The sequence below is a fragment of the Zalophus californianus genome, chromosome 5 (assembly GCF_009762305.2).
Source record: "Zalophus californianus isolate mZalCal1 chromosome 5, mZalCal1.pri.v2, whole genome shotgun sequence".
In the NCBI taxonomy this organism is placed as follows: Eukaryota; Metazoa; Chordata; class Mammalia; order Carnivora; family Otariidae; genus Zalophus; species Zalophus californianus.
The window spans coordinates 111,190,924-111,216,147 of NC_045599.1; the positions used below are offsets into that span (position 1 = coordinate 111,190,924).

Below are 25,224 nucleotides of genomic sequence, written 5' to 3' on the forward strand. Positions count from 1 at the left end.
AAGGCCACACGGGAATGGTTCCATTAGCTCATTCTCATCAGAAACATTATCCTAGTTTATAAAGAAAAAACACAACACTTAAGTTAATTTTAGTCCCCATGATGCTTGGGAGCTATAGCAACCAATCTGTCCAGATGGTGAAACAAATCTGTGGAGGCTGCCAGCAGTCTGCATTGAAGAGCCAAGGCCGAGCATCAGCTCTTGGCCCCTGGGCCAGGGAGAGTCTTTGGGATCACGGGGAGCAGAGGTCCTTTCTTGGATTCCTGACTAGTGCCTTTGAGAACCTGAAGAAAGCCATGGGCCTTCTCTGCAGGAAAATGCACAGACACCCAAACTTTTATGATCAATTTTTGTAGGTTTGAGGGTCTTTGGAAGACCAGTGTTGGGCACTACTCCAGGCGGCATCGCTATCAGAAAACAACCCCTCATTGAGAGAATGCCAGCTCGATGTTGGCCGCTGTTCTAGCCACGTCAAGCCTTGCCCAAACGCGACACATGAGCCCCTGCTCTGGTGGATCATGTGTCTGGTTGGGGAGACAAATAGTTTCTGAGCAGGACAAATGCTAGGAGGAAAGAAAGACAGTGTAAGTCGGTGAACTCTGCCTGTGGGAGAGGCAAGGAGGCTGATTCCCATTGGGTGGTCGGCAGGGGGTGGGGTGGGGGGCAGCTCTTCTAGGAGATGACATAATACCAGAGACCTGAAGGATGAGTAGAGCCCGGGCACAGGACATTCAGACAGACAACTGACCCTGGCAGAGGTTAAGAGCAAGTGCGAAGAACCAGGGGTAGGAACGACGTTGGGGTCATTGAAGAACCAAACGGAGCCAGTGACCTGGAGTAGAGCAAGCAAGGAGGACGGGATGGTAAGAGAGGCAGAGGCCGTGTCATGTAGAAGTTATGAAAGTGTTCTCTGTCTTCTCCCCTCCCATGTTGTTCAAACCAAATCCATGCTTCTAGAGCCATCTATTCCGGCAAGCCTTCTCCACTGCCCCAGTCCAAGCATCCCTCCGCTCTGAACCCTGGGATAAGCCTCACCGTCTGTACCACTCGTGTGAGTGGGTGTATGCATAAGGCGTGCCCTCTTGGCAAGATCCAAAGCTCCTGCAGGACAAGGACCAGATAGTAATTCTTGTATCCCTCAAAGTTTTAGGAATGTACTCAGAAACATTCATACATTCATCAATATTCTCATAAAGTTTCAACCAAGACCTGTTGCACCAAGAAGTTCATGTAGCACAAGAGTGAACCAGTTGAATTGTGGTAGACTCAGCCTGCCTAGACCCCTTTAAACCAGGGGATCTTGGGCAAGCGACTTAGCCTCATTGAGCCTCTGTTTCCTTATTAGTAAAAGCGGCGCAATAACAATATCTAAGTCAAGGGGTTGCTGGTGAAGATTATGAGGTCTCAGTAAGCCTTGGCTACTGTTACTTCTATGATGGTTATCATCAGTCACCTTGTCTATTCTATATTGATGATACAGACTCCCCAGCTAGAGAGCAAATCTCTTATATGTCTATTCGTGGTGCAACTAGAGTCAGAGTTGTTATTTTCAGATCATATCCGCCCTCATCAGCGATGATGCCACCAGAGGCGGCTTCTGTCTGTACAGAGGCGAGGCTTGGCTTTGCCTTTGTCACAGATATGGTCCCCTCGAAATGGCAATGCCCTCCTCCACATTGCCTCATCTTGTAAAGATCACTGGTCAGGGAGTCAGGACACTTGGGCCCGGCTCTGCCCCTGGGGGCCTTTGGGTAATCGCTTGCCCCTTCCAAGCCTCAGTTCCCGTCTGAACAAGGAGGAGGTGGTTCCGGATGATTCCTGTGGACCCTTCCAGACCTGGTGCTCCGCGAGTCTGTGTAGGGAGCAGCCCCAGAACCTACGAGGCAGGCGGGGTTGGGGAGTCTGGTCAGGACAGCCCACCACAAGGAGAGGAGGAGAGAAATGCAAGACCTAGCTGGCTTCGGCAGTGGGGAGAAGGGGGAGGGGGAGAAGGAGGAGACAGAGGAGGAGGAGGAGGGCCCGAGGGGTGGAGGGGAGACAGACCCAGCCCAGAGCTCCGAGTGGTTTCCTGTTGCCCGGCTCTAAACCCTCCACATTCCCGCAGATCTTCACACTGCCTGGAGCGCACTCCGCCAGCCACCCGTCTGCCACTGAGGTACGCATGCCCCCTGCCTGGCCTTTCCCTCTTCTGGTTGCTCCACCCCGACCCCCTAGTTCACTTCTGCAGTGTGTGTACAGAAAGAGGAGCTGTGCTGGGGAGGTCTCTGGGTCAGGGACGGGTGCGCATCTCCTTCGGGCTCCATCAGCGCTCCTCCCGCTAAGGGCAGGAGCCACGGACTCACTGCCTGTTGCTTTTCAGGTGGTGTAACTTGGTCTCCCTTTTAGGTTTGCAGAAAATAATCTCACTGTGTCTTTGGGGGAGTGTTTTCTCTCTCTCTCTCTCTGTGTGTGTGTGTGTGTGTGTGTGTGTGTGTGTGTGTGTTTCTCTGTGCCTGCCTCTCTGGTTTCAGAGGCTGCCGGCTTTTCCGCTGTGCTCCCTTCGCAAATGTGGCAGCCTGCTTTCCTAGGAATATGATCTGCTCACAGCTGCACGGGGCTGGCTGGCAGCCACGGTCTTTCCTGCTCCCCATTCCAGGAGAAGACTCTTCCTGGACTTGGTTTTCGGTCAGGGGTTCTGTTTTCCAAAAGGAACTTTGCATGAATGATAAATTCATCTCTGGAAGGCAAATGGAGGGTCTCTACCGAATCAGCACCTCTGGGAAGGCGTCTCTTTCCCAGGAATTCTCCCCCACTGACCCCTCCCCCTCCAACACACGTACTCTGAAATAGCACCGTCAGACTCCTGGGTTAGGCATTGTTCTCATCCTGGGCTGCCGGGGTGTGAGCACAGGAACTCAATGGCAGTAGCCCTTAGTGTACGTGGATCTGAAGACCCCAGACATTTGATATCATCCAACCAAGCCTCTGGGTCCTCTGGGAGGCTGGGTGTGGTGGAGGATGTTCCAGGAAGGGGAGAAGGGGGGAAGGCAGGCCAGAGAGACTCCCAGGGCAACCTCCTCACACCCCCTTGTTTAGAAAGCCCAAACTCTACACGGAAATGGTGGTCTAGCCTTTTAGGATGTTAAGTCCTCTTTGGACACAATTTTTCCTGTCTTTACCTTCCTTGGCTCCATTGGCCGGTTGGTGAGTGGACTTCCTGGGGTCTGAGGGACACCAAGGGAAAAGGGGGCACTGAGATGAGGCATGTCTTCAAGGAAGGTAATGTCTGCCCAAGAGAGAACAGAGAGGCACACATTTTCCTCCAGAAAGGACAGCATTCTACGCAGAACACAGGGAGAATGTTCTTACTAGCGATTCTCTAGGGTTAAATTTCTATCTTCTCCAAGTGCTGATGGGAGAGTGAGAAGCAAGTAAGAAGTAGGTTGGCAGACTTAAGCGCACATTCTATGTGCTGTCTTAGGTAAGTAGGTCCTTTGGACTTAGTTTCCTTATCTGTAAAGTAAGAAGGTTGGACTTGATGGTCTTGGCGGAGCCTGACATCATCTGAAAATTTCAAGGGAAAGTCTTTTAAACCAGAATCCACAGACTGGCTTATGAATGGGCTTTAAGACATCTGCAAGCCACTTAAATTTTTATGTATAGTAGTAGTAGTGGTGGTGTGTGTGTGTGTGAGAGAGAGAGAGAGAGAACGAGAACAAGAGGTATTCACAGCCCTTAGTCTTAAGATATACTCAAATGGATGTACTACTTCCCAAAGAGCCAGAGGGCATGATGATGTGAGAGATGGAGTGTGGGACTGGGAGCAGATGTATATTTGCCGGAGGATAAACAATTTTGAAAGGGAGTGGTTGGGGGAAGAGAGGGTTAACTCACAGTGCTCAGCTGCCACATCGACAAAGCCCAAAGCAAAGGGAGGGGGGAGGGGGGAGGGGAGAGGGGGGAAGGGGTGCCTGGAGAAGGAATCAACTTTTGAAACTTTCTCCAAGTCCCACCCACAGAAAGGCTCTTCTTTGCCATGACTCATTCTGGGAGGAATGTGAGTTGCCACGGTAACCTTTTTTTCAGGGTCTCTGCCTGCTGGCTGGGAGGGGACACTGAAACACTCAGAACATCAGGCTCAGTCTGAATGTCCCCCACCCCACTCAATCCCCAAATATCAGGACAGCAAACTCTAGGTCCTGCCCTGCTGATCTCCCAGGATCGCAGGGCAGCTGTGGGCCTGTGATGAGCCTCCCTGAGCTGGTGTTTGAAGACCTGAGTTTTAGTTGCACTGCTGTTTGGGAGGTGCCATTTGACCTTGAACTAATAGATTCTCTGTTCTGAGCCCCAGTTTATTCCTTGGTTAAAGAGCAATAACAATGGTCACCTCGAGGCAGTATGGTGTGGAAGAAATGGGATGATACACAGGAAGCACTTGGTACACCGTGCACCGTGGCCCCCCCCCCCAGTCGCCCCAAGCGGTGGGTTTTTAGAACGAATACATGGCATCCAAAGACTTGGTGAAATCATTTCCATCTTTTTTGTTTGGCAGCTCTGTCATCTTAGGGTTTGTATATAACTTCTCTTTATTAAAAGTGCTAATAGGCACATTTAAACAAAATAAATGTTTAAATCCATTTTGATTTGGGCACCTTCGTATTTCCCAAGAGTGTTGTAGCCTCCAGTGTGAAAAGAGCATTGGCCAAGGCGATGGTAGAGGCGAGTCATAACTTGCGCTGAGTGACATTGGGTAAGAAGACCTTTTCCCTCTCTGGGCCTCCTTTTCCTAATCCGTTAAATGGGGAATCTAGATGGTCTCCAGGGGCCCTTCCAGGTCTGAAGTCCTGTGAACCTAAAATCCAGAGATTGCTTTCATGAGAAGAAATAGCTGGCCTACGTTTTTAACCCCGTGCCCCTAGTTGGAAAGGAAACAAGAGAGGAGGGGGCTAAGGGATCTTGGGTTGTGTAACAGTCCTGCTAAAATCTTTATCCCTCTATAGAGACTTGTCAACCAATAGCACGGCTGGGGTTTGCTATTTACAAGAGCAGCTTTCCTTGCTGAAAATAAGCTATAAATAGGAAAGGATGGTGGAGAAAAGGCAAGAACTCAGGATGTGAGGTAAATGGGAGACTATTTGGCTTTTGAGGTTATTTAGATAGGTAGCCAGATGTGCAGAGATCAACAGAGACGGACACAAACCCACAAGGAGTAGACTGTAAACATTAATTTTACCAACAGGCACCCACTGGCACAGCTCAAAATAAATGCCTCCACACGTGCGCCAATCCAGAGGGTCATGCCCTCACACGCCCCCCCCCCCCGCCCCCCGGAGCCATTCGTTGACTCGCAGACAAGTTCCAGGTATACAACTCGATGCACACACAAACCCTGGCGCTGACCTACCTGGGCCCCAACAGACATGCTGCGCCAGGTGGACGCTTGAAGACACCCACACAGCTTCACGTAGAGGTCCTCGAGGCCAGAGGTCCCCTTGATAGACACACTGTCAGGTGGTGCAGACGAGACTGCCGTTTGTAGCCACATGCGAATGCACCCAGCCAGACGTAACTACAGGTTACAACAAGGAGGTAGACACGTTGTACACATCCAGGACCAAATCACTGGTTGTGCTTTACAGGTAGAGAAACGGAGGATCAGAGACGGAGGATAATCACCGAAGGTCACACAGCCAACTGATGCCTGTGCCTAACTTCCAGACGTTCAGACATGTCCAAATGTTCACTTTTTTCTTTCTTTTTTTTGTTGGTTTTCATCTGGTCACTTTGGTTTCACGCCCGTACACCTCCTTCTGTAGGCAACAAGCCCTATGGATGATCAGTGACAGCAGTATTTCTCTCTCTTTGCTGGCCAGTGTGGCCTTTGCCATGAGGGCAGCATGATGTGGCTAATAGGTGGCTGCTTCCCCCCACTCCTCACTTCACCCGTCTTTAAAGGAGGAAAGAGAGGGCTGGAGCTGAGCCTTTCAGCCAAACCTGGGGATTAATGAAGCTACTGCCTTTTCTCTACAGCACAGAGCCTGGATCCTGACCCCAACCCTGAACTCAGGGATGGCTGGGCTGGGCAAAGCCAGAGCCAGCAAGCAGTGACTTGGCAGAATTATTTAGAAAAGCAGTCTCCTCTTATCCAGGAGGAAGAGATGTCTTAGACAGGAAATTAGCTCTACCCTCACTCTCAAGACATAGAGCTTCGTGTCTATAGAGAAAAAAATATGGATAGAGACACCAACTCTGTCCAGAACTAGGTTCTTTCAGAAACTTGATATTAACCTATCTCATCTGGGGATCCCTCTGGGTCATCTTATGTTAGTCATGGCGTTAGGATCCCAGACTGATCAGATGGAAAAAGAAACAGAGCAAAACAAGGTGAACATCTGGATGTTTCTGAACATCTGGAAGTTTAGTGTCGCTACCAGCCTGCTGTGTGACACTTGAGTGATTTATTTTCCCTCTCTGAGCCTCAATTCCTCAAAATCAGAAGCGTGGCAAAGAGGTTTCACGTGGCTTGACAACACCAGTCGTTGGTAGCGGCTGCCAGAAGAACTGTGTTCAGGATTCAGATGCCACCCTGCGCTTTAGGGGGAAGGGTCATGTGATCGCTTAGTAATGTCTGCCACATGCACTGCAGGAGCAGGTGGAGACATTTTCACCATGTATTTGCTATCTTTGGTATGTGACAACCTGGATTCTGACGTTCTTTCTCGGCCCCTCCTTTTGTGGTCACCCCCATGCAGCAGTGGCCCATAGAGGGAGCCAAGGAGGAAAGCCCGAAGCTCCACCCTGGGCCTCTCCTAACCACCATGAAAGAGCGAAACGTGGCATCTTAGATGCCTTTGTGGAACCTCGGTTAGGCTGATTCTAGTCCCGAACTCCAGGGCTGCTTTGGAGTTGCCCCAGAACCTCTTCACTTCGAAGCTTGAGCACCCATTAGCTTCTTCCCTTCCAGCAAGAAATATTAAAATTTTCAGACTCAAGGGACAGGCTGGGAGGGATGATACTCTGAAAGGCTTCTGCCTGAGCCGACTTAGAAAGTCAGGGCTGAAAGAAACCTCAGGGACCACCTTGCCCCAGGATTTTCAAAGTGTGTTCATAGGAGACCCCAGAGATGCTCCAAGGCGTCTCAGCGGTGTCTGAGTGTGGAGGACTTTCAGCCCCCATCTCAACTCCCCTTGTACCTGCTTTTGTTTTTTTGTTTTTTGTTTTTAATTTCAAGCTGATTCATTGAACAGATTGTAATGAACTCATGTTTCAACAAATGCGAAAGGCTTTTAGCTGCTTCAGATATTGGACTCCGCAGAAGACCTCATTGACAGAGAGGGCTTACATAATTTTGACCACCACTGATCTGAAACAACCTCCTCATTGTGCAGATGAGCAGGGCCAGGTGTGGTCCGGGGAGGAGAGGAACCTTCCCTAAGTTTGCACAGTGAGCTGGGAGCTGCGTTGCCAAGACTGCATCCCAGGACTCCCGACGTCCATGTCACGAGACCACCTCCGAGGGGCTGTGCTTGCTCCCCGGCGAGTCCAAGTGTGGCCGAACCGGCTGCGGTGGCGCCTCTCTGGCCTGGCTCGGACCTCCTTCCAAGTCCCAGCTCCCTGGCGGGCCTGGCTTACAGAGGGGGTTCCTTTATTAGCCTCCAGACTTGTTTTTCTCTTTTTGGGCTTGTTTACCAGGAACGTGTGTTTTTGGAACCCTTGTTTCCAAGCCAAACAGTGGGAGAGAGATGCTTGGTGTGCGTCAGCAGCCTAACTAAGAGGCCAGCCTGGGGCCCAGCCTTCGTCACTGTGTTCTCTGGAGGCTGGGCTGGCGTCCCCTTGACCAAGAGGAGCAATGTCTCCTTTGTTCCACCCCAACACCCTTTCTCCCTGGGCCACAGACAAAGAGCCGGGATTCTTGCCCTGGATTCTTGAGGGGGATGGACATTCTGGGATCCGCAGATTTTAAGATGCTCTTCCAAACAACACTGCTTACTTCTTGTATTCTCTCATATAAATCACCCAAGAGCCTTGTAGGTGTATTATTTCCATTTTACAGATGGAGAAATGAATTGAGGCCCAGAGTGGGAGAGTCACTTTCTGAAGGTCACACAAGTTGCTAAGTGGCAGAGCGAGGATTTGAACCTGGACATTCCATCTCCGGAGCCCATGTGCTTGCCTTTCTGCTACATTGCATAACCACTCTGCCTGACCACTGGTTACCTTTATAACCACTCTGATGTGGTAGCCACTAGCCACATGTGGCTACTTAAATTTAAATTAATTAAAATGAAATCTAATTAAAAATTCAGTTCATTTACACTAGCAATATTTCAAGTGTTCGGCAACCACATGTGGCCAGTAGCTACCATACTGGACGATGCAGATATAGAATAAATTCATCATCTCCAAAGGGTTCTATGAGACTGCACTGCTCCGTAAACCTCTCTACTCAAATCAGATTTGATGATTACAACTCAGATTCTGTTCTTCCCGTTCTTAAGAGCCCATGATTCCAAGACTCAAAATCTATAAAATTCCATGAGTCTGAGATTTCCCCCAGTTGTGACATTCAGGGACTTTTCAGTGTCCAGGGAGAGCCCGAAGGAGGCCCTTTATATTTTGAGGGAGATGAACTGGGGGGCTGGCTGTACTTTTCCATCCCCAGAGTCTTTCTAAAGAGAGAGAAGTGACCTCGGCTTCGGGTCCTGCTGGCAGCCAAGGACGGGTTTTCAGCCGTCTCCAGAGCAAATAAAGGCAAAAGGAAGGGACTTGATGTACGGAACAGGGGGAGGAGGTGGCGGTGGGGTGGGGGTGAGCAGTGTCTGCCTTTGATGACCACCAAGCCAAGGGAAACACACCCCGTGTTCCTGCCCTGGCCCAGCCTCCTTTCCCTGCACCTCGGGCCAGTTCACAGCCCAACTGGGCTCCATTCAGGTGAGCACCTGGGAGGGATCAGCTGCCAAGAGAAACTGTGTGAGACGAAGAGCTGGCCCGTGGTGATCGGGCTGCCCGGGGCCTCGTTCAGCCCTGCCGCTCACTCCCTGGGGCTCTTGGAAGGTTTCCTCCCCTCTCTGGGCCTCAGTCTTCTCAGCTGCACTATGGGACCGCAAGACACGCCTTGAGCCTCCAGTGGGATGCCTGATTGTCAAAACACTTTGGAAAGGATAGACGTAGGCATCATCACAAACTAAAGAGATACAAAGGAAGGAGTTTTCATTTAATACTAGTCACTTCTACAAAGCTGTTGAGATTTTCACTGGGCATACCAGATTTAGGTTTGATGGCAAAGGATGTGTTCTGAATGCTGGGGTTTGGCTCTGTGTCGTGACCTCCCTGGGGTTACTGTTGCCCCCCATGAGCTGTGCAGGATGGCTGCCAGACCTGTTTCAGAGAGCCTCAGGGAGGGGTCCTATGCATGTGTAGGAAGTATGGCCGTGCAGCTGTTCCCCTTTCCTCTCATCCCATCATCTGGAGAGAAAGGGTTCTGGGACTAGTGATGGAGCACTGGGCAGTGGGCAGAACCCCAGATTTGGAAAATAACTCTTTCTCTAAGATTTGGGGTCATTTTCTTAACACTGTCACCGCTTTTCTGCCTTTTTCCTCCACCCCCACACGGGATGGAACATAGTCCCTGTTAGGCCCAGCCCCACTCCACGCACGAGAAGGGAGTTTGTCAAGGCAGTTTGACTTGCAAGAGGCCTGAATGTTGCACAATTTCCTGCTCTCAACCACAGGCTCATCGGGAAAGTGGGACTAAGGGCCCTCCCGTGCCTTGTCTGCCAGTGTGTCTGCCAGTGTGTCAGAGCTTCCCAGGGGACAGCATGTATGTAAGGCCTTTAGACACTATGAGCACTACAAGATTTAGAATTATTTTTCAGTTCTCGCTGCAAAACCAACGGCAGGAAGGGTGAGCGTGCTCCTGGGAAAGATGTGCAGGAAGAGGGTGGGGAGGCAGACAAAAAAGCTGACCAGAGCTGGTCAGAGACGGGGAGCACGGTCAGAGAGGGGAGCGTGGTTGCTCCGCTCAGATGAAGGACACGGACTCCGGAGATGTTGGTCTTCCTGGCTCTTTAACCGGAAGCTTATTACATTTCCAGTCCTAGCATGGACTAGTCAAGTCCATGACATGACTTCTGTCACTGGAGCTCAGACGACACCTTTTTGTGTTTCTAGCTACCAGTCTCACTCTGCCCCTTTGACTTGAAACAGTCTCAGATAAGTCCTCCATCGATGCTTTCTCTTCTGTTCCATTCACAAAATCATAGGCCAGGGTTGTCTTGCTTGTATCTTCCAAATGGGAAAGCAAGCAGGGAGATTTTTCCACCTCTAGGCCTGGGAGGGAACAAGCATACAACTGTGTGGGGCAGGAACATTCTACAGCTGCCTGGAAAGGGAAGACTGGAAGATTGGACTCCTCTGGGAGCTGGAGCCAGGGTGACGCAATGCCAGGTCCCCAGGCTGATTCCTCTAAATTTCTGTTAGTTTTATTTCAAACATATGCCATGAAATAGGAGGTGAGGTTTTGTGTCTATTTTAATACAACAAAGGGTCAGTATGAAGTCTGCTCTTCCTCTGCCTATTTCTATTGTTCAAATACTACAAGTGAAGAAGGGTTATACCACAGCTGATGACACATGCCAAGATCAGCATGTGCCTGCAACGTTTTAAGGGCATTTCAAGAACCCAGTCTCCAACCTCAAAGCTTACCTAGTCTAGCCCTCACAATAATGGAAGGGGGGACAAGGTCTAGAGAGGACAAGCGATTTAACCAATACATCCAGATAGTTTTGAGGCAGATCAAGGACCCCTGGCATTTAATTCCAAGCCAAGTCTTTTGTTGTTGTTTTTTTTTCCCACGGTGCCAGGGAATCTCCAAGGTGCTTGCCAGTTGAAAAGTCTTGGCAAGAACTAGGGATGATGAGCCCAATATAGAAGTTTGTGGGGGCAAAAGAGGGAAGACATGGTCACTGGTCACCTTGACTAAAAGCTGCTCAGGGCCTGAGGGAGCACTCTTGTTTTGTGTAGCCACAGGAGGAGGAACAGAGTAGACCAGAAGTTTGAGGGAGGCAAATTTAGATCCATACAAGGGAGAGCTTTCTAAAGCCATTTGGAAATAGAAGTCCATCTAGTGAGAACATGAAATAAAATGTCCCCACTACAGTTCCTCTGTGAGAGATGGCATTTTGGCAATGAACCATCAGAGAAGATTCTGCTCCCAAATGCCTTGCAGTCATGAGATTTTTGGAGTGAAGAGCTCAGCATCTGGAGAATGAGGTCTCACCAGTGACCAGGGCAGGAGAATGTTCTAGATCTCAGCTAACATCCTTTAGCTGTGAAGGGGAAGGAGGAGAAAACATGAACACATGCCAAGTATTTGGATAGTTTCCCTCCAGAGAAGTGCTGCCCCTTCTGGGCAGAGCAGACAAAAATGTGGCTACCTTCAAGTTTCCATTGGTCACACTCTGAGACTGTTGTTCTTTGTTTTAGAAGGTAGATCTCATTGTCTCAAATTGACAGGCTATTAACTGCCCCCCTCCTCCTTTCAGACGGGGTAGGAAGGAGGAGGAACAGGAAGAGGAGGAGGGTTAAGGGGCTAAGAAAACAAACAAAAGAATCCTAGAACGTCAGGGATTTAAGGGTCCTTGAAGATGATCTGCCTCAGTATTGCCCCGGCTTGACTAGTTAGCCAACCACCTTTGGTCAACCACTACTTAAAAACTTCAATAAGTGTACTGACAAAAGAGACTTTATATCTTTACCATATATGGAGAAATCTTTGTCTTTTGTCATAAATGGAAGGAAACTATAAAAATAAACACAAAGAAGACAAAACAACTTTGCTGAATTCCAGCTGGATATAGTTTCCTGTGGAGGCTCTGAGCCAGAGGCCTGCTCTCTGTTACAAGGAGATAGATGAGTGCTAGAAAGGTACTAAAGACATCTTAGCACCAGACTGAGGCTTTTTCTTCATATAGTCGGGATTGGAAGAGAATTGAGGAGAAGCACATTTCTCTCTCATCTTTCACTATAACTTAACACGCACCATCTAAAATTACCTCGCATGTCACAGGAATTCTGTGTCAGAAGGAGCTCTCCATCAGGAAGCCCCCCGCTCACTCAACTCTCAATCTGTGTCCCCCCACAGGGTTCCCAGCACCATGAGGGCGTGGATCTTCTTTCTCCTTTGCCTGGCCGGGAAGGCCTTGGCAGCCCCTGTAAGTACCTAAAGAGCATATCTGCTTGGTCTTCCTCCCACCACCAGCTCAGTGGCATCCAATCTGCCCGCCTTGGATGCTTGGAGGGGTCGGGGATGTCCCTATCTCATTATTTTACCTATTTTTTTTTTTTTTAAGAAAAGGTAACAACAGCGTGTGGCCTAGTTTTTTTTTTAAGATTTTATTTATTTATTTATTTGAGAGAGTGAGAATGAGAGAGAGAGCACATGAGAGGGGGGAGGGTCAGAGGGAGAAGCAGACTCCCCGCTGAGCAGGGAGCCAATGTGGGACTCGATCCTGGGACTCCAGGATCATGACCTGAGCCGAAGGCCTATTTTTTAAAAAGATTGTTTCTTACACTAATAAGCACGGAGAAAAATTGAGATGAGGACCACTGGATGGAGAGTCTGGGGAAGAAAGATTTCCATGTAAGGAGAAAGTGAACAGAGAGGGCTGGTTAGTTTCCAAATCAGTGAGGACTATTTGGTTGCAAGCAATAGGCTCCAATCTGGCCAAATTAGTGGGAGAAAGGAGACGGGCAAATTATAAAATCAAAGGTATTGGGGAGGACTGGAAAAGCGCAGGTTCAGGATCTGGGAGGTAAGAACAAACAGACCGTCTTGGAGATGCAGCCATCTGAATAGATCTGCTCCAGCAGTTTCACATCTTGAGAAAACTTGCCAAGAAGATTGAAAAACAATTCAAGGAGAACTGATCTGGTTGGGCTTGGGTCCTGGCCCAGCTTCTTGGCCAGGGGAGTGTGGAGCACCCTGACGGACCGAGAGTTCCTCCAAGACTTGCATGCAGGGGGCCAGCAGTGGTCATCCAAAGCCAAACCGGAAGCCATTACTGGAAGAGGGAGGAAGCAGCATGTGGCCGACCGACCGTTTCTCTCAACCCCTGATTCCCTCATCCTCTCTCCACTAGGAGGTGTGAGTGATGGTAGACTCTGGCAGGTAGATTCTGCCAAAAGATTGGGCAAGGTTAGCATTACTTTTAGAAGCAGCCCCAGCCAGCCAGGTACCTCGAAGTTGCATGTTATCTTGCTTCTTCTTACTCCCAAGTTGACATGGCAAGAAGGAATCACAAAATCACAATAATAATATCATACTTGTGGGAAAGATAATGACATCTGTTAACATGCATGATGTTCCTGCCCCATCGGTCTCTGTTTTCCCACTCTAAACTGAAAGGAGTTCGTCTGCTTCAGTGGTTTTCAGATTCATAGGAGTTCAAAGCAATGGAAATGCTTTTCTAAGCTAAATCTTCGATAGATGCCCCAGATATAAAATATAGAAAGGGGGGTGCTCCAGAGTTCCATAGGACCCTTGTGTTTGGCTTATCTTTTGCCCTCATCACCCCACCCATGGCAGTCCCTGAGGCACAGCCTTGGGGATCTCTAGGGAGCTGCTCTCCTAGCTCCCCTGGCTGGAGGCACTTCAAGCTGGCCTTGGCCTTGACCTCTCTGAACTCCATTTTCTCTTTCCAGCAGCAACAGGAAGCCCTGCCTGATGAGACAGAGGTGGTAGAGGAAACCGTGGCTGAGGTGGCAGAGGTAGGTTGGTGGGGAGCCCAGAACTCCACATTCATTCCCTGGAGAAACCCGATGGGTGCTGTGGGGTCTCGACCCTGGAACGGGGCATTTGCCCCTTCCCATGGGCACACACAGCATTTTGGCATTTTGGCAGACAAGTCCTCCATTGATGCTTTCTCTTCTGTTCCATTCATAAAATCATAGATTTGAGTCCTGTATGTCCCCCAATCCTGACACATTCCTGAATGCTTCCCAAACCTTCCATGGCACCTTAGAGTTGGGAACTATGATTTTGAAATTTTTTAATTTTAGGCTGCAGGACAATTTTTCTTAGGTGGTCACCCACAGTCTCCCCATACGTTAAACATAAAGGGGAACCTGCTGTGGTATGGCTGGTGGGGGTGGTGGGCTTGGTACCCCTCCTGTCCCAACACCCCTGGTGCCCTCTGAGGCATCTCGGTGGGCCTGTATAAGTCCATCTAAATTCTGGACCCTGGCATTTGTGCTCCCTGTACCCTGGGCCTGACACACCTTTCCAGCTTGTCTCTCCTCCTGTGGGACCTGAAGCTCCAGGCAAGTCCCCTCCAGGGTTTACCCCTGAGGGTAGGAGCCATTTGACTCACCCTTCTCCCTCCACCCCAGGGACCTGTGGGAGCCAACCCCGTGCAGGTGGAAGTAGGAGAATTTGATGAAGGTGCTGAGGAAACTGAAGAGGAGGTGGTGGCTGAAAGTAGGTCCCTTTCTCGTGTCTTGTCATATCCAGTCTTTGCCCTCTGCCGTTTGAGCCTGGGGCATGGGGACAGCCTACGTGAGTTTCCTTCCTAAGGAAATTCAGGGTGGGCTCCTCCTTGCAGGGTGGGCTGTGGAGGAGAAAGAGTGTTGACTTGAAAGTTGGAAATCTTCTCTGGAATCTGGGCATGATCTATGTATAGCCAGGCTGTCTGTGCTCTGAGTGTCAGGAAGGGATGTTCCCAAGCTGGAAATGGCCTTCTCCCCTCACAGCTATTTGCCCTGATGCCAAAGTTGGGTTTCACGTTCCCACAGAGGTCACAGGTCCCATGTGGTCACTGCACTCCTAGACGACCTCTGTCTCAGCCCATGCCCCAAGTGGGTGCAGACCTGAAGGGACTCCAGGAGTTTCCACACGCATTAGCTTATTTGATCTGCACAGGAAATAAGGCCTGGGAACCTGATAGAGCTCATATAATGCTATGCTTGGAGCAGGTGCCAGAAAGAGAGAAATGTCCTAGGGCCTCCGCCTCCAGCCCACCGTGCTGGCATCTCCATCCCACACAGTGGCGAGACATCATACCCAAGGGGTTAACAGCATGGACTTGGGAGGCAAAGGCACCTAGGTTTGCCTCTAAATTCATTGACTCCTGCTGAGAGCGCCCTCCGACAGCCTACTTAGCTCCTCTGAGCCCAGCTTCCTCATCTCTAACACAGGACTGATGCAGACGGTAGACCCTCACCCCATGGCTGGAGGGTTATGAGATGAGGCACAAGAGCACTTGGCCCAGTGCCTGGCAGGGCAGGCATCCAATAAAGAATGACTCAAATACCCCACATCATGCATCAGGAGGAAACGGCCAGATTGAGCTGTCATCCCGAGGGCATAGAGTTTTTGTTGGAGCGGAGGGGCATCTACTGAGTCCGTTCCTTCCCTTCTCCAGGCCCACCCTCATCCGGTGTTTACCAGACACAGCTGGGCTCTATTGTTCGGCGTGGGCCTCAGGGCGCTTCTCCCTTTTCCTTTACAGGCACTCAAGTCTGTTTTGCTTGGCCTCACAGCTCCCTGGCTCCCTGACAACAGCCGATTTTCCAAGTCATTCTAGAAAGTTTATTTTATTTTATTTTATTATTTTATTTATTTATTTTTGAAAGTTTATTTTATGATCCAAAAATGCCTCACTATCACTGAGGAACAGAGAGCTGAAAACACAGTGATTGCTTCAATCCTCAAGGGAGTTATATGGTATCCAGTGCTTCTGGGTCCCAGATTAAGCCTGCAGCTCCCCAAAATGTGCCTGACCCTGACCTCACACTGAATCTCTAATCCCCAGACTGAGCCAATTTCTCCCTTAAGTGCCAACTCCTGGGCTCAGCAGAAGAGACAGGAGGACTCAGGGCTGCCCAGAGCGAGGAGTTCTGCCCAAGGATCCATCTGGGTGGGTTGGGGTGGACCCGGTGGTGCTAACTACATGCCCTTGTTCTCTACCAGACCCTTGCCAGAACCACCACTGCAAACATGGCAAAGTGTGTGAACTGGATGAGAACAACACTCCCATGTGCGTGTGCCAGGACCCTACCAGCTGCCCTGCCCCCATTGGCGAGTTTGAGAAGGTAAGGGCAGGGGGCTGGGGGCTTGGGCCCTTGTAAACATGAGGAGTAGCTGCCCACAACACTGGTGGCTCGGTGGCTCTATGGGGCAGCTCCAGTCTCAAAAGTCCCCTCGCTAGATAGTCACGGCAGGAAAGTGGAGGTAAGGCTCTGCCCGTCACTGGGTCCCTCCAGCAACCAGCAGGAATTTATTCAGCACCAGCAGGTTCCCAGCTCCACACCAGATCCAGAAAGGAATACATTAAGAACATCAGACACTGAGATAGGGGCTTTCTCGGCTTGGGAGCAGCCTAGCAAAGTATCAGGTCCAAAAACATGGGTTTTGGGCTCAGACTGAAGTTGATTTTGAACCCCATCTCCGCCCTTGTTATCTGTGAGATCTTAGCCGAGCGCAGAACCTTTCCAAGTCTCAGCTTTCTCATCTCTGGGGATAGAAATAGTCTTTTTTCTTAGGACTGTTGTGGGGTTTTGTTAGGTAGTACTTAGTACTTAGTACTCAATATATGCTATTTAGTTATTTTTTTTTTTAAGATTTTATTTACTTGAGAGAGACAGAGAGAGAGCATGAGTGGGGGGGGGGCGACAGAGGGAGAAGCAGACTCCTCACTGAGTGGGGAGCCCAATGCGGGGCTTGATCCCAGGATCCTGGGATCGTGACCTGAGTTGAAGGCAGACACTTAACCCACTGAGCCACCCAGGCACCCCCCAATATATGCTATTTAGAAAAAAATCTTTCAAACCCATCCATTCTTCATCCAACCATCCATCCATCCATCCATCTGTGCAATTACTTATTGAGTGCCCACTCATGACCACCAATGTGCTGGTGATGACCTAGCTCAGGACAGAAAATCTGGTATTAGCATTGTTCCCACAACCTCCTATCTGGGTTCTCCATCTTTAGTCTCTCCCCAATACAACTTCTCTGGGTTCCAAACTTTAGCATCATTGTTAACTCTTCCCTCCTTATCCCTCTACCCGCATCCCACTGGTCACCAGTTCCCATCAACTCTCCCTCTGCAGTGATATATACGCAATTCTAAGTAAGTATGTGCAGGAGGTGCGACATAAGGCTCCCTGCCTCCTAACACAGATACTTGCTGCCACTGTCCTTGTTCAGGCACCTCTGCTTGGCCACCCGCATGTACAGAGATTCATTAGGAGGACTCATATGACTCAATGTAGGGTTGTACTCACAGCGAAGACTTATTACGGTAACATGTTAAAGATACACAGCTAAATAATAATGGAACAAGACATAGGGAGAGTCTGGAAGAATCCAGGTACAGGCTTGCTTACTTTCTCCACCTGCATGAGGGGTCTCACAAAAAGCACTCTTTCCCCAGCTACGGAGATGCAGCCACATGTGAGCAATGTTTCTGCTCAAGTAAGCCCATTAGCGACTTAGCATTCAAAGTTTTCATTGAGTGCTGCCTAGCACGTACCCAAATTCCAGACTCCCAGAAGGAAAGCAGACATTCAGCAAAAACCGTGTTGTTTGTACACGCGATCTAGGCACAGTGAGGCATCCTTATCATCTGTGGAAAGTTTTATAGTGGTGCAGGGACTTGTTTACCGGCCAAGTTCCCGGATGCCAGCCAAGGGCCAACATCACAAGCAGGCCTTTCTAAGCATAACAATCCCAGGCTTGCTGTGTTAACTTTCCCCTGTACGCTGTGCTTTTTTGCCATCCCCATCTTTAATTCATCCTTTCCAGAGATGCTAGGTTTCTTCTCCCCTATCTCAGCCTTATTCAGTCGTACCTCTGCTGAGAGACCAACAGAAGCTCTCAGCAGGGGCTGAACATTGGCCTGGGAGCCCCAAGAGTGGGTTCTTCTTGCAGCCCCGCCACTAACTCCCTGTGTGATCTTGGGCTAATCACATTCCTTGTTGGCCCTTTGTGTCCCCATCTCTGAAATGGGCAAAGACGGTGGTACCAGCGACAGGCCTTGGGAATGAAGGCGAGGTGCTCTATGCTTTGCCGACAGGTATGCAGCAATGACAACAAGACCTTCGACTCTTCCTGCCACTTCTTTGCCACCAAGTGCACCCTGGAGGGCACCAAGAAGGGCCACAAGCTCCACCTGGACTACATTGGGCCTTGCAAATGTGAGTCTGTCCTTGGGCACTGCCAGCCTCCCAGCTCACAGAGAGAGCACTGAGCTGCTCTGCCATCCCGTGCTTTGTGACATCGGGCAAGTCTCTTCCCCTCTCTGAGCCTCTTAGAGGGCTGCCGTTTACAAAATGAGAGGACTGTCTATGAGGAGCTTCCTCTCAACTCTGCATTCAGGACACCTCCCAGGAAGGACTGAGTGGTTGTGGAAGCACAAGATCAGGGAGGATTTTTGGGGCCTCTCACTAGCATCCAAGACAACTCATTCTTTTTCTTTAATGATGAGGATGTTCTTCTATAGGGCTAACCCAAATCTTTACTGCTTCAACATTTTACAATGCAAAAAAAAACCACCTATAAAGTGGTTTTTGTTTTTAATTAATTTACTAATTAATTAATTTAATTAATTTATTTAAGTAATCTCTACACCCAACATGGGGACTCGAAATCAAGACCCTGAGATTAAGAGTCACATGCTCTTCTGACTGCCAACCAGGCAGCCCTGGGCCTATAAAGTTTATTTTTACAATATTTGAATTTGAATGCTTTAAGATAGGGGGCATGCCTGCCAGTCCCCGTTCGGCCCTGTTACTCAGTGTTATCGCATCCTTGGCCTGATCACTCCATCACATCCCTATCTGTCCACTTAAGACATATGATTAACCACCCTCTTCTAGAAACCTGGGAGTCAGGTGTTTGCGGGAAGGGAAGTCAGGATACTGTCTAGCTTTTTGTTAGTGATGCCAGGGGCCGATGCCACTGGCCCAGGTGCCTCCTTCAGCGTTGGCCGTCTCCTTATCATTTGAAACACCCAAGGCCACATCCAGTCCTCCTCCAAGATAACACCCATGTTGTGTGTCTGGTACGCTCTGGCACCAGATAGCACTGGGGAGAGCCACTCACCTGCCTCGGGTGTGCAGAGTGCAGAACGGTGGAGGAGAAAACCAGGTTCTCTTGTGGTCAGCCCCACTCTCCCAGTTATGGGGCCCCGGGTGTGAAATGAGGAGGCTGGGGGAGGAAGGTTGACAGGAGTCTTTAGGCAGTGAGACTGAGGAATGTGCCAAGGGGACCTTTACCAAGTGGCTCTCGCTGTCCTCTGGGGCATATTGCTCCCTTGCTCCAACTCCTAGTGCATCCCCCACAGACGCTCCCTTCCGCTCCCCTGCTGGTGGTGGAGAAGGTAGTGGTCCTAACCACAGAGGGGAATTTCCCTGGACTTAGGATGAGGGGAGGACAGGCCTCTAAGCCCCGGGACAAGCACATACCCTGGATGGTGGATGAGCTCCGATAATGTGGCCTTGAACAAGCCCCTTCTCCCCATGCTGACCTTTAATAAGTCCAAAAAGGGAGTGGACTTTTTCTGACATTCTGGGTTTCTAAGTTCTAAAGATTAGGATGGAATCATTATCACGAAGAATGTTCTGGTGGGTAAGCAGTCCTGACCTGCCCACCACAGCTAAGCTGGGCCTGTGGGTAGATGTTATTCCTCAGCCTCACAGCCTCGAACCCCTCCCAATGGTTGGCATCCCCGGCGTGGGACCTGGGCCTCTGCTTTCAGGCCCCATCATGCAGAGAGATGCAGGAGTCACCTCAGCAAGTCAGATCAGGCCAAGGGAAGAGCAGACATGTCTTTGTGTCTCCATTTGCAGAGCATTCTTCCCTCCACAGAAGCTCCTGTGCTCACTGTGGTGTGAAGAAACTGGCCCAGAAAGGCCAAGCCACTCACTGTGCCAAGGCCTCTGACTGAAACAGCTGTCGGAGGAGGCCCTGGGGTGGGAAGTGTGGTCTGGCCAGTATGTTGGCCCTCAGGCATGGAGAGTCCGGGTCTGTACTGACAACTCTTGTGTTTTGGACCCTAGACATCCCCCCCTGCCTGGACTCCGAGCTGACTGAATTCCCCTTGCGCATGCGGGACTGGCTCAAGAACGTCCTGGTCACTCTTTATGAAAGGGATGAAGACAACAACCTTCTGACCGAGAAGCAGAAGCTGCGAGTAAGTGCACTCTTTCCGGCCTGTTCCAGGGTCCCTGCCTGGCACTGAGCGAGATGGCTCCTGGCCCCGGGCTGGCTGAGGTCCACAGTCCCATTCCTAGAACTAGGCCCCCAAGGGTAAGCCTACTCCCCTGCTCTGATGAGTGCCCTTATCCTGGGTGCTAGACACAGACTTCTCACCGCCTTTGGAGGCCAAGAGTATGCATTCACCCCTTAAAGACTCTGAGAAATCCTGTAATGAAGATACCTGCTCACTTTGTTTAGCCCAGTGTCAAACAAAATGGACACAGACTGCCCTATTCCTTTTTCCTTCTGAGTCTGTGGATCTTAGACTTTACTGGATCTATCGAGCACTTGGAGTACTGATAAGGTGCAGATTCCTGAGCTCTGCCCAGGGCCCTATAGAATCAGTGTCTCTGTGAAACCAGGCCCAGGAAGCTGCATTTTAACCAACTCCCCAGGTGAGTTTGATGCAGCCGCTCTGTGGAGATAGACCGCTTTGAGATCACCCCAGGCCTCCACTCTTGTGGACGAGAGGCTGGTACCCATGTCTGCCATTTCCTTCCCTCACTTTGAACCTTGGCCGTGGCTGGTCTCTTCTGGCTCTGGCCTACTGTCTGCGGTGGAGGGGCCCTGAACTGGCCTGGACCATCTCCCCTGGACCCTTCGTCACACGGCATCTTCTCCCACAGGTGAAGAAGATCCATGAGAACGAGAAGAGGCTGGAGGCCGGAGACCACCCCGTGGAGCTGCTGGCCCGGGACTTCGAGAAGAATTACAACATGTACATCTTCCCCGTGCACTGGCAGTTTGGCCAACTGGACCAGCACCCCATTGATGGGTAAGGCTTCCGGGAGGCAGGATCACAGGGGGCTGCTCTGGCTTGGCGCTGGAGTAGACGGCATCACAGGTCAGGGCAGGTAGGCACACTGGGTCTGGCCGAAAACCTCTGAGCAGCCTCTGCCGCCCCCCAGCCCCGGAGCCCACAGTCTGTGTGGGGGCCAAGGTGGGAAGGACCGGGCAGAGGAGAAAAGATTCACACCCAAGGGGAAGAAAGCCACAGTACATTTGCATGCCAGAAGAAGCAGACGTCGGCGGGAACTGAAAATCCCCCTGACCCCTGGGCGTGCTGGCCTTGGGTATCCATGAGTTGAGGGAGAGTGAGCTAGGAAGGAGTGCAGACTCCGTGGCGTGGTGCGGCGGAGGTGGGGGGGGCAGCCTGCATCCTCTCAGTCCTTCATTCAGCAAGCCCGGAGACCCCGCCCCAACCAGGCAAATGGGCCCGGGGAGTTCTTAAAAAATCCACACAGCCAATCCCATCCTCATTGCAAGTCCTTGGTTTCATTGTTCTTGCCTCTTGTCCAAATGAGTCCTGAAGCGCCGTGCAACTCCATGGCTGAGCAAGCAGGCGGCTGTCAGCAAACGAACACTTACTGAGCATCTATTATGTGCTCAGCGCTATTCTAGGGCAGGGGATTTAACAGTAATCAGGGCTGGCACGGTCCCTGCCCCTGGGACGCTCACAATGTGGCTGATGATCTGCTGCTCACAATGGAAGGAAAAGTGAAAAGGCCCCCAGAAGGCGCAGGTGGTGGCTTGCTGCATGGGAGGCCACGCGGGGGTTGTCACAACCCTCACTGCAGCTTTCTGGTCTCTTCTTGCTGTGTGTTCTTGGAGGAGCATAGAAAGGCGGGCCACCCTGTTTATGTGTCTGGGGGAGCACACTCTGTACAGGGATGCTCCTCTCTGGAGGCTCACCCCTCGTTCTCCATCCAGGCTGTGTGCCTGGAGCCCGTCCACCCTGTCGGCAACCCCCCTGGGGCTGGGGTCTCCTGAGCTCTGGGAAACTCCCTGCAGCTTCTCTCCCAGGCTCATTCCGTGGCTGGGATCCAACTGAGTCACTCACTGTGGAGGGGGAAGGAAAAAGTCAGGGGGACATCTGGAGCTCAGGCTGAGCAACTGGATTCCACCAGGATGAAAGGACCAGGAGAGAGGCTTCCCACTGGGGCTACGGGGACTGTGCATCTGGGAAAGTGCTCCAGCCTAGGCCAGGAGATCCATCCGCCCCCTCTTCTTATCCCAGAGCTGCATGGTGACCTTGCCTGAGTCCCTGCCCCCTTGGGACCTCAGTTTTTCCCACCGATATACTATGTAAGGGGAGGGAGTATTCCTTGTGGTTCAAACATTGTGTGATTACTTCCATGAGTTGGGTGGGGCGAGGGGGTCTGGGGATTAGAGAGAAAATTGGAATTGCAGTGCAGCCCCTTGGGGAAGAGTGTTTTCAGGACAACTATTTGAGGGCTCTGGGAAATAAGGAAAAAATTCATACATGTGCTCTGGAGTCAAGGCTGGCTGGAGGAGCAGGAGTGGGGGACAGTGGGAGAGAAATGAGAAGGCCTCCCTCTTGCACATTATGATATACAAAAATTCAAGCTCTATGAAGGTTTCGGTTCTTTTGACCCTCCTGCCAATCCCAGTCCTTTCCCACTTCTCCCCAGAAGGCAGCACTGTTATTATTTTGACGTATCTCTTTTTAGAGGCTTTTTTTTTTTTTTAAAGAGAGAGAGTGGGGTCGGGCGGAGGGAGAGAGAGAATCTTAAACAGGTTCCATGCCCAGCACGGAGCCCGATGTGGGGCTCGATCTCACAACCCTGAGATCATGACCTGAGCTGAAATCAAGAGTCAGATGCTTAACCGACTGAGCCACCCAGGTACCCTTAGACTCTTTTTCTGTGCATTTGTAGCTACATAAATGTGTGTCCACCAGAAACACGCATTGTTGTTTTATGGCAGATTTTGAGCTACCAATGGCAGAATATTTTCTATTTTCTATTTAAGTTTCTATGCCCCAATTCTCAGCCGATTAGGAAGCAGTTAAATGCACCAAGAGACCTTTGTTGTGAATCCATGGGATCTCAGAACAGGAAGGGCTCTTAGACATTATGGTCAACTCTCCCCTCTTTGATGGAGGGGAAACAGAGGCTCAGAGTGGGCAGCGCCTGCTCTAGGTCCCACAGCAGGTCAGTGGTACAGCAAGGGGGTAGACCGGGATCCTGGCTTCCTGTTCTGCTTTCACGTCCCTTCCTTCTGCCCTGTGGGGCAGGCTCGCTGTCTCTCCTGTCTCTCGCGGAGTGTCCTTAGGCCCTCCCTCTCTCGCCTGCAGGTACCTGTCCCACACGGAGCTGGCCCCACTGCGTGCGCCACTCATCCCCATGGAGCACTGCACTACCCGCTTCTTTGAGACCTGTGACCTGGACCACGACAAGTACATTGCCCTGGACGAGTGGGCCGGATGCTTCGGCATCAAGGAGCGTGAGTGTCTGAGCAAAGGGGCCACCATCCTCTCCCCAACTCCCCTCTGTTTTCTCTGTCATCTGTGTGTCCATCCTCCCTGCCCGGTTCTGCTCTCTGGGCCTCGTTAACTCCTTTTTGTGCTCTCCCTGTCTGGGCGGGCCTTGCTGTCTCAGGCAGTCTTGTCCATCCGCTTTCTCTTTCCCTTCCTCAAGCATAGCGCTCAGTCTGTGCCTAGTGCTATTTTGGGAGCTGGCAGGCACCTAGAGAGGGGACAGGAAGTGTAACTTGGCAGCGTGTGTAAGTGACAGGAACAGGCCGGGGGCAGGGAGACCAAGTCCTCAGTCCCCAACTTCCTGGGTGACCTTGGGCTGGTCCCCTGACCCTTGGCCCGGGGATGGGTGGGACCCACCGACTCCTGGGGAAGCGCATCTTCCTCCAGACAGGGCTCATTTCTAATCCTGTTTTCTTGTCTTGCTTTGCAGAGGATATTGACAAGGATCTGGTGATCTAAACCCACGCCTCCTTCCGCAGTACCGGGCCCTCCCCCTTTGATCTTGCCCTTCCTGTTTCCCCCAATGTTTAAAATGTTTGGATGGTTGGTTGTTCTGCCTGGGGACAAGGTGCTAATACAGATTTAAATGAATACATTAACGGTGCTAAAAATGGAAACTGTAACCCAAGTCGTGACATTCTTAGCTGTAACACGGCTGCTGACGCCTCTCGCTCACCTGCTAACGGTCCCATTTTTCTCTCGCCATTTGCTGTGCTGCCCCGTGTCCTAGTGGCGTATGGGTGGGAACTTTGATCTGCTCAAGTCTGCCTTCCACACATCCTGCATCTTCAGATTTTCTCTTCATTTCTCAGTTTGAAGTTAATACTCACCAAGTTAGTCTTTGTGTTCATTTTATTTCAAGGTATTGGTTGCCAGGGGGTCATCCCCACGTGGCCTGAAGGTGGGCAAAGGGAAGTAACAGGCACGTGATGCTGGCAGAGATGTTTCTGGGACTAGGGCACTAGTGGGAGAAAGCCCTGCAGACCCCACCAGCTGGAACCGCAGATAACAAGGCTGTCACCCAGAGAAAGGCCCTGAGCCTGTGTTAGGAAAACATATTAACACTCACATAAGCCCAGTTCCTCACCATTCCCCACCCCTCCATCTTTCAGTGCCCTTTCTTTTCATGTTAGGCTGTTTGTCCAAACTTTTGGGAGCCGGGGTGGACCATCAGCACTCTGGAATCCACCAGGCCCCGGAGGGTGGATCACCATACCCTACAGGGCTTCTCCCCTCCTAGCTGTCTTTGGGGAACGCAGGACTGGGAGGCGGTTTCGACCAGGAAGGCCAAGGTCAAGAGTGAGGTGTAGAAAATTGTAAAGTAGAAAAAGTGGAGTTGGTGAATTGGTTTTGTTTTGTTTTGTTTTTTCACATTTGGGTAGCTGTCCCAAGAGGTCTTTCCCTCGGTTTCTAGCATGTTCCTCTTTTCTCCCCCTCCCCACCTTTTTCTCTTCTATTAATCAAGAGAAACTTCAAAGTCAATGGGATGGTCGGATCTCACAGGCTGAGAACTCGTTCACCTCCAAGCATTTCATGAAAAAGCTGCTCCTTATTAATTGTGCAAACTCTTACCCCGATGTGGGGAGTTTGACAAATCTTTCAAAATAAAAAGTAACGACTTAGAAACTGCCTTCCTGAGTGATTTTGCATGTGTCTCAGTCTTAGACACCTCATTACCCTGACATGCAGACACAAGGATAGACGCATC

At 50.7% G+C, this 25,224-nt stretch overlaps 2 protein-coding genes across 6 annotated transcripts in view; one reads left to right on the forward strand and one right to left on the reverse strand.

The window, feature by feature from the left end:
• SLC36A1 (solute carrier family 36 member 1) overlaps window positions 1-25,224 on the reverse strand; it is a 252,623-nt gene that overhangs the window by 29,491 nt on the left and 197,908 nt on the right. The gene's annotated exons all lie outside the window — the stretch shown is intronic.
• Window positions 1,753-25,147, forward strand: SPARC (secreted protein acidic and cysteine rich). 5 transcript variants are annotated; one of them, XM_027605699.2, is made up of 11 exons: window positions 1,753-1,856; window positions 2,105-2,155; window positions 12,122-12,191; window positions 13,684-13,746; window positions 14,368-14,455; window positions 15,947-16,068; window positions 18,054-18,174; window positions 20,038-20,171; window positions 20,863-21,011; window positions 23,334-23,482; window positions 23,947-25,147. In XM_027605699.2, the coding sequence occupies exons 3-11, from the start codon at window positions 12,135-12,137 to the stop codon at window positions 23,973-23,975; spliced, it is 912 nt and encodes a 303-aa protein (XP_027461500.1). In that variant the 5' UTR covers window positions 1,753-1,856; window positions 2,105-2,155; window positions 12,122-12,134; the 3' UTR covers window positions 23,976-25,147. The 5 variants fall into 5 exon arrangements, with proteins under 5 accessions (XP_027461500.1, XP_027461498.1, XP_027461499.1 ...); XM_027605697.2 differs by having other exon boundaries at window positions 1,754-1,856; window positions 13,681-13,746; XM_027605698.2 differs by lacking the exon at window positions 1,753-1,856 and adding an exon at window positions 1,865-1,883 and having other exon boundaries at window positions 13,681-13,746.